Source organism: Syngnathus floridae, chromosome 11 (assembly GCF_059516105.1).
Source record: "Syngnathus floridae isolate MCC-2025c chromosome 11, RoL_Sflo_1.0, whole genome shotgun sequence".
In the NCBI taxonomy this organism is placed as follows: Eukaryota; Metazoa; Chordata; class Actinopteri; order Syngnathiformes; family Syngnathidae; genus Syngnathus; species Syngnathus floridae.
Genome location: NC_142423.1, coordinates 6,721,386 through 6,735,149, shown reverse-complemented (window position 1 = coordinate 6,735,149; position 13,764 = coordinate 6,721,386). Strand labels below are relative to the sequence as shown.

The 13,764-nt window shown below is 41.9% G+C and overlaps 1 protein-coding gene across 1 annotated transcript; it reads left to right on the top strand.

Annotated features, from left to right (window-relative positions):
• The first annotated feature begins 459 nt into the window (after positions 1-459).
• erbb3a (erb-b2 receptor tyrosine kinase 3a) lies at positions 460-13,252 on the top strand. Its single transcript, XM_088389856.1, has 29 exons — positions 460-763; positions 4,801-4,958; positions 5,486-5,672; positions 6,038-6,163; positions 6,226-6,291; positions 6,369-6,487; positions 6,556-6,697; positions 6,790-6,903; positions 7,269-7,386; positions 7,469-7,542; positions 7,632-7,722; positions 7,847-7,864; positions 8,054-8,271; positions 8,619-8,751; positions 8,861-8,954; positions 9,167-9,321; positions 9,379-9,432; positions 9,519-9,660; positions 9,994-10,113; positions 10,187-10,285; positions 10,364-10,549; positions 10,641-10,796; positions 10,892-10,967; positions 11,032-11,178; positions 11,271-11,368; positions 11,433-11,633; positions 11,745-11,813; positions 11,908-12,169; positions 12,235-13,252. Exons 1-29 carry the CDS (start codon positions 652-654, stop codon positions 12,975-12,977), a joined length of 4,278 nt encoding a protein of 1,425 aa, XP_088245982.1. The 5' UTR covers positions 460-651; the 3' UTR covers positions 12,978-13,252.
• The last annotated feature ends 512 nt before the right edge of the window (positions 13,253-13,764 follow it).

Below are 13,764 nucleotides of genomic sequence, written 5' to 3'. Positions count from 1 at the left end.
AACCTTGCGTGAGAGTTTGGCCAAACCATGGACATAAAAATGTTGATAGCCAATTCAGATTTTTGATAAGCCAGTATCGATGACAACAAGTTGCTCGAGCAATGCGGTAGTGATTTTTATCAAATTTATTGAGCTGTGAAACAGATTGTCAGTGGGGAACCAAAATCAGGTCAGCCAATCACTGTTTCAAATTTCTAGGCGTCGAATAGATTTAGTACAAGTACGAGGCAATAATAATACGCATAGACGTGAATCCAAAAGTATTACTATAATAACTTCTGAAGCACAACGGTCTTCATGCGCCACTACAGTTACAATTCATTTCTCTCTTCCAAGGTGTTTTGAAGGTTTCCAGTTTTGCAAGCTGTTGTGTGCCTAAGTGTGTGTGCTCTATTCACACTGGTCCCTCCCATTCAAATCAGAGCAAGGGAGTAAAAAATGCGCTCCAGTCTCTGATTGGCCTCCAGTGACGCTCCAATCACTGCTGGGCTCATTTCGACTTCACAGTATGAGCTGGAGACAGCACAACTAGGACTTGGATCTACTAGCAGTGCCAAGGGATCTACTTTTATTCCTACGAATGACTTTTTGGGCTTTTTTCTCCAAGGCATGGTAATGCAGTTTTGGTACAGCGTTAGGTTCTGAATTAGGATGACCACGCTTGTGAGAAAGGGCCAACAGGTGCGGAGTGACCTGCCGCTGCCACTGTTGCTGCTCCTGCCCTGCTTCGCTCTGCAAGTATGCAGTGCTCAGACACAAGGAGGTAAGATTTCTTTTCATTTCAGTTTTTATTTTGATTTCATTCTTCAAAAAAGAAATGCAAGAAGTAGCAAATAAAATAAAATTAAATAAAATTGAATAAAATTAAATAAAATTAAATAAAATGTAACGAAATTAAATAAATAAATAAATAACAACGGCAGTCAATAACAACGGCAGTCAATGCACACTTCCAAACATACATAAGTATACGTAACTATTCTGTTTCAAATACCTAATCCATATACTACAATCTATATTTGTATTTGTTTTACTGCTATATATATTTATAGGAATTGATCACACACACGCACGCATGCACACACACACACACGCACGCACACACACAGTTAGTCAGCAATTTACCAAGTTTAGGTTTTTGTCTTATCTTAGCTTCCTGCTGTGATGTTGAAAAAAAACACACACCTGTTCGACCACACAATCACAACCTGCTCCACAAACTTCTAAACCTGTTTGCCATGAGTCACCTGCACCTCTCCCACAACTTTGTGGGGCGACGCTTATCTCACCTGTCACTCTTTCAAGGTTCTGGAACGTGAAAAGTGTTGCTCAACTCATTTCAACATTCTCTGAAAACACACAGCAGTCTTACGTGATTTGTTTTAGTTTAAACACCTTGGGAATGAAAGCAAATTTATTTATTCATGTCATTCATTTGATAGATAGATGGATAGATGGATGGATAGAAAAGAAAGATGAATAAATAGAGAGATAGAATGGGGTAATATTTTTGCATCTCTTTACAAAGAACAATACAAAGAACCCAAATTGCACAAGTGGTACATTGTATTAGATTGTATCAACCCGGAGGACGAACACGACATCAGCACCACTGAGAGCATTGCTGTGATTTGAATCCAAGAGAGACTCTGTGAACTTTGACCCCACCTACTTGTTGCTCTCACCTGCTGTTTCAGACACTGGGGGTGATTAAAAACAATATAGTCAAAACGATTATCATAATGACATCATCAGCGTGTGGCACCTGATGTTTAAATGTCAAAGTACAACAACATGATTTGCATATCAGCGTGCATTTAAAAATGACAATTTAAATAAATCTGAGGGTTAATGTCATCGAGCCCGCTGCAATGTTGTTAAACTGGAATTTACTGTGCAGAAACAGGCCTATTGTGAAAGCATTTTTTTTTTATTATTATTTTATCATTTGGACCTTTGAACTTGTGTCGGAAGCTGGTAACAGCACAGTTAGTCGGCCGTGTGTTTAGTAGAAAAGACAAGGAAGTAACTTTAATGAAAACAAAAAAAAAGTTAACACTGTCTCTATGATGGAATAAAATCAAATAGTGGGACTCATTCACTGACATTGACGGCTTTAGACGTCAAAGATTCATTTTAACTGGGCTGGCAGTGAACGAGTTAATTCTAATCAACAAATACAAACTTTCCTTGACTGGTAAACAACAAACGTATTACGTCTGTGTTACAATGGGAATGGAATGTACAAGTGAATCACATAAACAGATTGTATTGTAGTGCACTTAGTTCGGTGCAGTTTATTGTTCCTGGCTTGAGTTTCCAGGTGTCACAACAAAACAGAACAACGGAACAACAAAACAGAGAACACTACTTTAATAAGGCATTTAAATTTTTTGCCAGCTTGAATGTGATTTGAATCATTATTTGGTGATTTTTTTCTTGCTACAGCAGAATTCTCATAGGCTGGATTGTCTGAAAAATGAAGCCTTGTTTTTCTTTGTACGCGACCTCTGGCTTTTGTACGCTACTTGTGGATCTCACAGAATGGAAGGAAAACACAAAAGCGCCTTGTACAAAAATGCAGCGGCTCATTGGGTCAAGGATTAACTTATTTCACGTCAAGAATGATGAATTAAAGCAAATTTCTGCTGCTCCTGTGGAGTTTAGTAACTCCCACTGTCAGCATTAATTGACATGCTATAATTACAAGTCCTGATCATTACTGCGTTGCAAATTTTTGTGTGGCACCTGCGCTCAGGTGTTTGCGCATGTGAGCTCGCTCATCGTGTAATAATCTCCCGTCTCTCCACGCCAAGTTTCTGTTTACCTCGCTCATTGTCTCAAGCGCTTTACCTGACTTGTCATCAACTCCTCCTCCCCGTTTCTGTCTCAAAGTGGAAATCTTGGTAACGACAACGCGAGAACCCGATCTGCGTTTTGTCGTGTTTTCCTCCTCGTGTTAGTTCACAGTGCAGATCAGAGGACAATGACGCCATTTTTTCAGGCCGTCCAAAGACCAACTGCCATTAGTGATGGAATGATCCGACACAGAGTCGAGTGTCAGCGACACTGATGAGCTACAATTTTTACATCTTTCAAAAAGGAGGCCATTGTTTAGTATCTGTGTGCATGTTGACTCTAATCCCTCCACTCCGCTCTTTTTTTTTCTCTCCCGCCATCCATCTGCCACGGCTGAAAGTCGTTCTTTGATAGAAAACCCACTCAGCTTGTTGACATTCTCAGCCTCCCCCAGCTACAGCCTGCGCATTGTTTGCACGCCGCTCATTGCATTTTTCTGCCACACTCAACACGTGCATCCGTCTGCAGTGGCGGGAAGTCATCAATTCCAAATACTTCATTATTCTACTAAATTAAATGTCGTGACAATTGTGTGGTTATTTTTAATGACAACTATGCTGATAACTTTGTAAGCCACTTCTTCTTGTTGGATAAATATCTTGACCCAATATTGGTTCTTTGGCTCCTTTTGGGCCCAGTGCTGGGTTAGTGATTTGACCACGAGGAGTGTAAATGGTTCACATGGAGCAAAATACAGACAATTAGTCAGACAGAAAACAGCACGATAGGATTCAAGGGGGGTTCGTCATGGTGACAACGCATACAGTTGGTTTCACGCCTCCACCTTTCACTGTTTTTTGATTACACAAACGGAGTGTTGTGTGAGGCACAAAATCGAATACATTGGCTATTCTATGAAACTTTACATGACACTCCATATACATTTATAAACTGATATCTGTTCTCTCAATATTCCTTTAAATGTCTGTGGCATAATGCAAAAAAAAAGACACCAAGTAAAGGTGCTCTATTTTGCTATTTCACTAATCTTCTAATTTGTTCTGTTCTATTCTAATATGACCCAGATGAAATTTCTTTCTGAATAAATCAACGTCTAGACATGTGTTTTGTTTGAACTTATTGCAACAACCATGCCTGGAGGCTTTTTCCAACTTTAAAACATTTTTACCGTAGCAGTCACCTTGGAGTGTAATAATTAGCCCAGTATGGTCTATTGATTGGACTCCAAATTCAAAGTTGTACTTCTAAACAATTTCTAGGAAATACTATAAAGTGAACAAATATGTTCCAGGCTCAAATTGACGTCATCATGATGCATGTAAGGGAAACACACACACACACACCATTGCAGAGTAATGCTAAATACATTAGCATCTATGCTGGGAGCATCTGCCGCTTTCAGTGTTCCCCATAGGATCACCGTTGAATGTTCTCAAGCAACTTGTTTCACATGAATTGATGCCATATAAATACGCAGTGCCCAGTTTTCATCAAACTGTTTGTGTCCTCTGTGCTGACTGACATTTGAATAGCAAAGTAGCCTCAGTGATACTCAATGAATAAACTCTTCAGCACATAGGCAAGGCCTTGTGTTATGTTTTCTTGACAGAGCCAAACCCCTTAAATTCTGTCCTTGTTACAGCAAAGCCATCCATACATGCATGAAAACCTTTTGGTCATCATTTTCAGGTTTTGTAAGAATAATCCATGGCTTACAGACTGCAAAATTGCCACCTGCTAAGTTTTGCTGTCCCTGATTGCAGTTCAGTGACAGTTTGAGAAGCTTAACGTGGACTACAATTAACATTATGGTGCAGGGTGACGCCCTTATATGTTCTTAAGCTCCTGCTGAACTACAGTCAGGGATAGAAAATCTTCCTGCAAGACAACAATTTTGCAGTCCTATTCCATTGCTCCACTGGAATTGTAAAGAACTACGGTATTTGACCTTTGTCGTGTTTGATTTTTTTTTCTCCTCAGTGGTGGTTTGTAGCGGCACCCAAAATGATCTGAGCATGACAGGAAACTCCGAGATCCAGTACAACTTGATGCGGGAGAGGTACACTGGCTGTGAGATCGTTATGGGAAACCTGGAGATAACCATGATGGAACACACTCGAGATTTCTCCTTCTTGCAGGTGACCCACAGAAAGCTAATAATGAAAAGTATGCTGATATGGAATCATAACTGTATAGTCACTGATGGACTTGTCATCCCCTCAGAAGAAATATTAGTAAAAATTGATGGGTTATTATTAGAAATGTAATATTTAGTGTGACAAAAATAATAAAAAAATATATTCAGAAATTCTGACTTTCCAAGTATTGACCTTAAAAGGGTTGATATAAAAAAAAATTACATTTAGACAAATTAGGTTTTTTTAAGTTAGATGTTTCATAATATTCAACTTTTGTGACATTTTTATTGGGGGAAAAGAAATCTATGACTGCCTGTTTAAATTTTACTTGAATATATCCTACTGTGGGCCAATAAAATATATTGAAGCAAGCCACAAATGGTCCTCGTGCCATACTTTGGACACCTCAGCTGGCACATGTAGCTAATATTGCCACCATAGAATGTCAGTGAATTCCTCACTGTTAGATCCCTTCAGAGTGCAATTCCAACTAAATCCACAATTATCTCACGTTAAATCCCACGCAGTCAATCAGGGAGGTGACAGGCTACATCCTGTTTGCCATCAACGAGTTCAACCGCCTGCCGCTGGACCACCTTCGTGTCATCAGGGGCACCACCTTGTACGAGGACCAGTACGCCTTGGCTGTGATGATCAACTACCAGAAGGGCGGCCAGCACGGCCTGCAAGAACTGGGCCTGACTCACCTCACAGGTACACGAGAAAGTCATTTTGTTATTCTAAGTCTATATGCTTAAATGCATAGGTTAGAATGTTTCTGTAAGCGTATGTTGAAGTGTGGGCGGCTGGGCAGATAAGCGGCAGCTTGTTGGAGCTCCCACACTGCCACACCTTCAGCATACCTGTCGTTGAACAGCACTAGAATGTGTGTGTATTGTATTCGGTGAGGTCACAGCAATACCTCGTGGGAGCCTTTCAACTGCCAGTGAAACATGAGCCCTTGCCCACGATAGTGATGCAATATCTAAAATGGTCTGAGAATGATATTCTGAGTCAAGGGCATGTTGCAGCTCGTTACTTGTGTCTCATCATTTACATGCAATGTCTGCCACCTGCAGAAATACTGGAGGGAGGAGTCAAGATCATTCAAAATAAGTACCTAAGCTACGGCCCACAGATCAACTGGCAGGACATCGTGAAGGACAGTTCGGCGCCTATTGTATTGGAAGACAATGGACCTGAAAGTGAGTGAAAAGTAAATCTTGGGTTGATCTTCGTGCTAATCACAAATAAATATATGTGTCAGAACCTTGCAGTGAAGCGTGTGAGGACGTTCAATGTTGGGGACCCGGAAATGACACGTGTCAGATCTGTGAGCGACATCGGCATCTCATCACTTTGTCGTGTGTCTGTGCGTTTAACTGACATGTGGTCTCAAATGTGCTCCAGTGACAAAGACGGTGTGCGCCCCTCAGTGCAATGGCCGCTGTTTCGGCAGGAACCCAAGCGAGTGTTGTCACAATGAGTGTGCTGGAGGCTGCACCGGACCCCTTGATACCGACTGCTTTGTATGATCGAATGATGGGGCACCCAAAATGACTAAGTAGTTAATAAGGCCATCTGTTTCTTTTTTCAGGCTTGCAGGAACTTCAACAACTCAGGTTCCTGCGCTCCTCAGTGTCCTCAAACGGTGATTTACAACAAGCACACCTTCAAACTGGAGCCCAACCCTGATGCCAAGTACCAGTACGGCTCCATCTGTGTGTCGCAGTGTCCCAGTGAGTTTTACGTAATCGTTGTTGTACCATTTACACTGCATCAGTGTGTTTGCATTTTTTTAAACCTACACGTATGATTTTTTTTGTCGCAGCAAACTTTTTGGTGGATGGAAGCTCATGCGTGAGCAATTGTCCTACGCATAAAATGGAGGTGGAGAAAAATGGAGTGAAAAGGTGTGAGCCCTGTGGAGGCCTTTGTCCGAAAGGTATGCAAAGTAGTGTGTGTGTGTGTGTGTGTGCGAGTGTGTGTGTGAGTATGTGAAAAAGCTTAAATGTATTTATTGATGTTATACTTTTTATTAATTTAACAAACTAAATGATTGATAAACAAATGTATGCATTTATGTGAAAAAGCTTAAATGTATTTATTGATGTTATACTTTTTATTAATTTATCAAACTAAATGATTGATAAACAAATGTATGCATTTAATATTATTAATTAAATTAAACGATTTCAAATATTTTGATTATCTTGAATGTGAATAAATATTAACAACAACTCTCAGTATGATGCAGTCCAGTGCACCAGTCAAACATGACAAGATGAGTTCATTTGTTGTTCCTTGCAGCATGCCGTGGAACAGGAACTCAGAACCGACAGACGGTGGATGCTCTTAACATCGACAGTTTCATTAACTGTACAAAGATCCAGGGCAGTCTTCACTTCCTGGTGACTGGGATCCACGGGTAACGAAATAATAGTTAATAGTTGTCGCCTAACAATCTGTGTTATTTAAAATCACATTTGTGTCTTTTCTGCCAATAAAAGAGACGATTACAACAACATCCCAGCCCTTGATCCTGCAAAACTGAAGATTTTCAGCACGGTGCGAGAGATTACAGGTTTGTGTTTGTCCAGATGTTTTTTTTAGCGATTGTGTTCATTTTTTGTTCCGTTTGACCAATCTACACACACGATGTAACTTTTTCAGACATCCTCAGTATCCAGTCATGGCCTGAAAACATGACTGACTTATCCGTCTTCTCCAACCTGCAAACCATTCACGGCAGAACACTTTACAGGTGATTTTTTTTTTTCGAGCACTTTTTTTATTCCCTGTGCGTGACAACTCTAAATGTAATATCAAATGATGCAGACTCTAATAAACACATTGTGTCTTCTTTTTATCCCTTTAAAACAATTTAGAGGAGTGAGCTCTAGAAGGTATAGTAATATTTTCCTGTACCCACCTTTTTCTGCTTCTTAATCTTATTTAGATCTTTAAGTTGGTGGTGGGTGCCTGTTTTATTTATTGTTTGCATATTCTTTCAGGGATCAAACACTTGGCCTCAAATTCAACAAATCTTGCTTGTGTTTTCTCATCATCTCACATCAAGTTGTTATTATTTTCAGGGGCTACTCTCTGCTGGTGATGAAGATCCCCTCCTTGACTTCTCTGGGCTTACGCTCGCTTCGAAGAATAAATGATGGAGGCGTCTACATCACAGGAAACAAGAAACTATGCTATCATGACACTGTCAACTGGACGCGTATCTTGAACAGCAGCTCGCGCCCGCAGAGACGCCAGAAGTACATTGACATTAAGGAAAACCGGCCGAGAGATGAATGTGGTGAGCAACATATGGCTCCGGGGCCACATACGGCTCTCTGCGATCTTGAATCGGGCCCACCGAACATTTACAGTAGTAACTGTGCTGTAATAGTTCTTGTATTGATTTAGTTGTCTTATTCCCCTAAATTTGATTCAATAAATTATTTTATTTAATGATTCAATTTAAACAGCTTATCCTTACAAGGATCAATCAATTGGTGAATCAATTTAATTTAAATGATTGAAAAAAATATTTTAACTTCTTATATGTTTTAGGATGTACAGGATATTTATCGGGTGGATTTTTCATTTGCAATTTTATTATTTGCACATGAGATGGCATTTATGTGTGTTTCTTATGTGCAGTTGAGAAAGGCCACGTGTGCGACTCCCTGTGCTCCTCGGAGGGCTGCTGGGGTCCAGGCCCGGACCAGTGTCTCTCCTGCAAAAAGTACAGGAGAGGAGGAACTTGTGTGCCAGACTGCATGTTTTTGACAGGGTTAGTTTTCATTCCTTTTTTTTGTGGTCCTAGCAACTCAACAGTATTTTTATATTGTCATCTGTAGTCTGCGGAAACGTTTTGAAAGATTATTTTCATCCTAATGTAGGTTGACACGCGAGTTTGCAGATCCATCAGGAGAATGCATGCCCTGCCACCCCGAGTGTAAAGTCCAGGAGGGAATGGAGACCTGCACAGGCCCGGTATAAATGCTAAAAATTCTCAGTGCTCCCTCTAGTGGTCCAAGAAAGAATCGACCAACCAAATTTATGTTTTTTTTGTTCAGTATATTTGTTGAGTGCAGTTTAGTTGTAATTACTTTTAACTCCACACCACATATAAACACATTTTTTTTATATATTCTGACATTTAAGCAATGTTCTCACTGGATCCATCCATTCACTCATATGTGCAGGGAGCAGATGAGTGTGTAGCATGCGCCAACCGTCAGGACGGCCCACATTGCGTCTCCTTGTGTCCTGAGGGTGTAATGGGAGGCGAAGGGGTCATCTTTAAGTACCCGAACAAGCAAGGCCGCTGTGAACCCTGTCACATCAACTGTACTCAAGGGTAAGGCTAACCTTGTGTGCATTTGCTGAATTTAGCTGAAATACAATTTCTCTCCAGGTGCTTCGGTCCAGGAACTGGTGGCTGTATTGGCTCTTCTAGATATATTTCTGGGTAAGATTCTCCACTCATTCCGCAGTATTTACCTTCATGTGAGTTCCAGAAATGCAAAATTTCTTTCACTATTATTTTGTTTCTAGACAAGCAACCACGGGCATCGTATTGGGAGTTATCGCCATTCTATTTGCCAGCTTCTCTATTTTCGTGCTGAGCGTTTTGTACCGCAGAGGCCTCGCCATCCGCCGCAAACGAGCTATGAGGAGATACATGGCCAATGAAGAGGTGAGATTTTAGTTTGTTGGGTAATGGCAATATCAAGTCAAAGCAAACTTCATTCGACTCCCTTAACGTTTGATGGCAACGTTTCGGTATAATTTCTCTGTTTTCAAATAAGTGTCCAAGTGTGACACACTATCCCCACAGTTATGTGGGCTCCCTCTAGCGGTCGGCAGAGAAATGACTGACTTAAAATTGGGTTTAAACGCCTTTCATATTTATCAAAGCCAAATTCTGTGAGTAGTGTACACCTTCCATGAATTTCTATTTTACCACCATTTTTTAAATGTCCGCTGAGATACAAGTTCTTGGTTTAAAATTCGCTTTGTGTGCTCTCAGGGTTTTGAGCCGCTGGATCCTGGCGAGAAGGGACCTAAAGTCCACGCTCGAATCTTGAAGCCCACTGAGCTGCGTAAGATCAAGTTGCTGGGTAACGGCGTGTTTGGATCGGTTCATAAGGTAGTGAAGATTGTGCCATGGCGAACAACATTCTCACATATTTGCCATGCTGAAGTCTTTCTGCGTTTCACAGGGCATTTGGATCCCTGAGGGAGACACAGTGAAGCTTCCGGTTGCCATAAAAACAATTCACGATCGTAATGGGAGGCAGACGTTCTTCGAAGTGACTGATGTGAGAAAACAAAATTCAGCATTTGCTGTTCTGTTAAACTCAAAGGCACTGTTTAAAAGTGTTGCTCTGATTTTTCAGCACATGATGGTGATGGGAAGCTTGGATCACATCAATGTCGTCAGGATCCTCGGCATCTGTCCCGGCGCCAACTTGCAACTCATCAGCCAACTCAATAACCAAGGCTCTCTGCTGGAGCACGTCAGGAACAACAAGAACAAGCTCAGTCCGCAGAGACTCCTCAACTGGTGTGTGCAGATTGCAAAGGTAAAAGTCAAGTGGCCTGACTGAGCAACGCAAGACAAGGCAAGGAAGGGCAGGATGGTGGATTCCATTCACTATATTCTCCTCTGCTCAGGGAATGTATTACCTGGAGGAGAACAGGATGGTCCACAGGAACCTGGCTGCCAGAAATGTGTTGCTGAAGAATAACTACACCGTCCAGATCTCCGACTACGGCATTGCTGACCTCCTGTACCCCGATGACAAAAAGTTCTTTTATAATGAAGTCAAGGTTCGTGTGCTAGCTGCAGGAATACCTTTCAATCAAATGATGATAACATGGATTAAATATGCGTTATTAATTGCAAACTTTAAATTTGGATTTAGACACCAATCAAGTGGATGGCCTTGGAAAGCATTTTGTTTCGCAGATATACTCATCAAAGTGATGTTTGGAGTTATGGTGAGTCATGTGATTTCTTTTGGGTTGTACTTTTTGATGCCACGTTAATGCCATTTCCTGCTAGGTGTGACAATATGGGAGATGATGTCACACGGAACGGAGCCATACCCGACCATGCGGCCACAGGAAGTTCCTGATCTGCTGGAAAAGGGCGAGCGACTATCCCAACCCCCTATTTGCACAATTGACGTGTACATGGTCATGGTCAAGTGTGAGTTTTTCATAAAATAATTCTTACAACCAAATTAATTTAAGATTATATTGTATTTTGCATTCTGAAACGTGACAACAAACTGTCTACAGGTTGGATGATTGACGAGAATGTCCGTCCAACATTCAAAGAGCTCGCCAATGAATTCACCAGAATGGCTCGAGATCCTCCTCGCTACCTGGTGATAAAGGTAAGACAGCACCTCAGTCACATCACGGAAGCGTCATTACTCTACTTTTATTTACCGCCAACAGGAGGACTGCAGCCAGCCCGACGGGCCCCCTGATGAGTTGACCCAACGCAGCGCGGACCTAGATGACCTGGAGGATCTCGAATTCGAGCTAGAGGATCAGGCGGAGGAAATATCAATAGATGAACTCAACCCGCCTTCCCACTACCTGTCTCCCACTAAGTCGAGAAGTCTCAGTGGTCTTTCCAGACTTGATTCCCACAGAGTAAGTCCCGTCATTTACTAAAACCATAAAACGCGCAGTGACTTCCTGAACACCTTACATATATATTCTAATGCAACTTTGTTTATCTAAATGCAACTTGTGTCTGTTCAGGTGGTTGTGACTTCACCAGGTGGTACTGGTTATCTGCCAATGACCTCAGGCATAGACAATCCAGGACAGGTAATTACTTGAGATCCACTATCTTGCATGTTTTGGATGTTTCTGGAAGCCAAAATCAAAATGATCTAATATTGCATCGTTGACAATATTTCAGGCTCCGTGGCAGTCACGTTGTCGGCTCAACTCTGCCCGCACTGTGTCTGAGAGTTCGGAGGGCTGCGGCACCGCCACCGACCTGGAGATGATCGAGGACCTGTCTCTGACTGGGAGTCCGAAACGTGGGCGTCAAAGGCAGGACAGCGCCTACATGTCCCAAATGGACAGCTTGTCTGGCGGGGTGCCCGAGACGCCATCCCCAGAGATGGATGAGGAGGACCAAAATGGTTATGTGCTCCCTGGAGACAGTCCGGAAAGAGGTGAGTGATAAAATTTTACAAACATCTTAAATTTCTTTCAAATAACTTTTATTCTTCCTTCCCAGAAACCTTGCTGTGTCCGTCTCGAGTCATTCCCAGCGGTATGGGCAAGTCGCAGTCATCCGGGGTCTTGTGCAACTTGAACGGCGAGGAATACGAGTACATGAACAAGCAGACGTGCCTCTTGCCCCGGATCAACAGCCACCACAAGGACAACGGCCAGTGGCTCAAGGGCAGCAAGAAGCGAACATCCTCCCTATCATCACAGGTGACGGTCAGTTCGGGCGATGTCCTGCCATTCATCAGGAACAATCGCGGCTCTCAGCAGCTCGGTCCTCAAGAGGTTAAATATGAATACATGGATATCAGGTGTAGTGAGAGGGACGAAGCCCCTCCGCCACATGACCCTCCTCCTCCTCCCATAGCTGCTGGGATGGCAGAAGAAGAGGAGTACGTGGAAGATAGTAATTATCATTACAATAACAAGCAGCCGAAGTTGAGACAAGCTCTTCTGGAAAACAAGGAGATAAAGATCCCGGATAGGGACGAGGGGAAGGCTTATGAATATGAGGACATGGACTGCTTCACATCCATGAAGCCTGCAGACGCAGCGGTGTACCAGAACATGGAAATAGGAGGCGAGGGAGAGCCAAGTGGCACGACGGTTCGTCACTTGGGCGTCGACCCTCATGTAAAAGTACGAGCAGGAGTTGAGGTTGGAGATCCTATAAATGGAGACAGATCGTTTGACAATCCCGACTACTGGCACAGCAGGATGTTCCCCAAGCCCAAAGCGGTGCCCACATGAAGAAGGCTCATCTGCTCCTTGCCTATTTCTATTCATGAAGGACTTGACAGAAAAAGCTAAAATGTAGCCCACTTTAACTGACAGAGAAATATTCATAACGATACACTACTGCATTCAGGATTACTGGTGGGGCATTTCCAGAAATATGAGCACTGAAGAAGAAGAAAAAAGACCACATAACAAGCTATATCCAGTATTTTTGTTTACAATTTGACATAAACAAAATTGTTTCTCTTTGTATGTTTTCTACTTAAAATAAAAAGTTTTTAAGATGTTGTCCGAGTCATGCTGTAATATGTCCATGAAGGAGCTTGAAACAATACAAATATAAATGTTGTAATGCATTAATAAATAAATGCAGTAAAGCTGTTTAGATAACACTGTCTGTCTATGTTTGTCTTGTTATTTATAAATATAGATTAAAAAAACAATAGAATTGAATACACAACAATCTACTGCTGCAGGCAAGCATGGTTTTGTTTTGTACTAGGTTAATTCAATGCCTGAACAGTAGTTTAGCAGCAAATTAACCCTTCGATGCATAAGTGGGTCAAAAATGAGCCGGTGAGTTTTTTTTTTTTTTTTAAATATCTTTGTAATTGAAAACTTATTTTTGCAAGAACCACACAGGAGACAGTATGCCCTTTTTAAGCACCTGCAAGTGGAGAGTCATTCGTCGCTGTGCGTACAGCGATGATCGAATGAGGTCTGACTCAGGTCTCTTGCAAGAGCATTTTTATTGAGAGAAACAGGGTGGGGGTGAGAGTGGAGGTGAGAGTGGACAGGA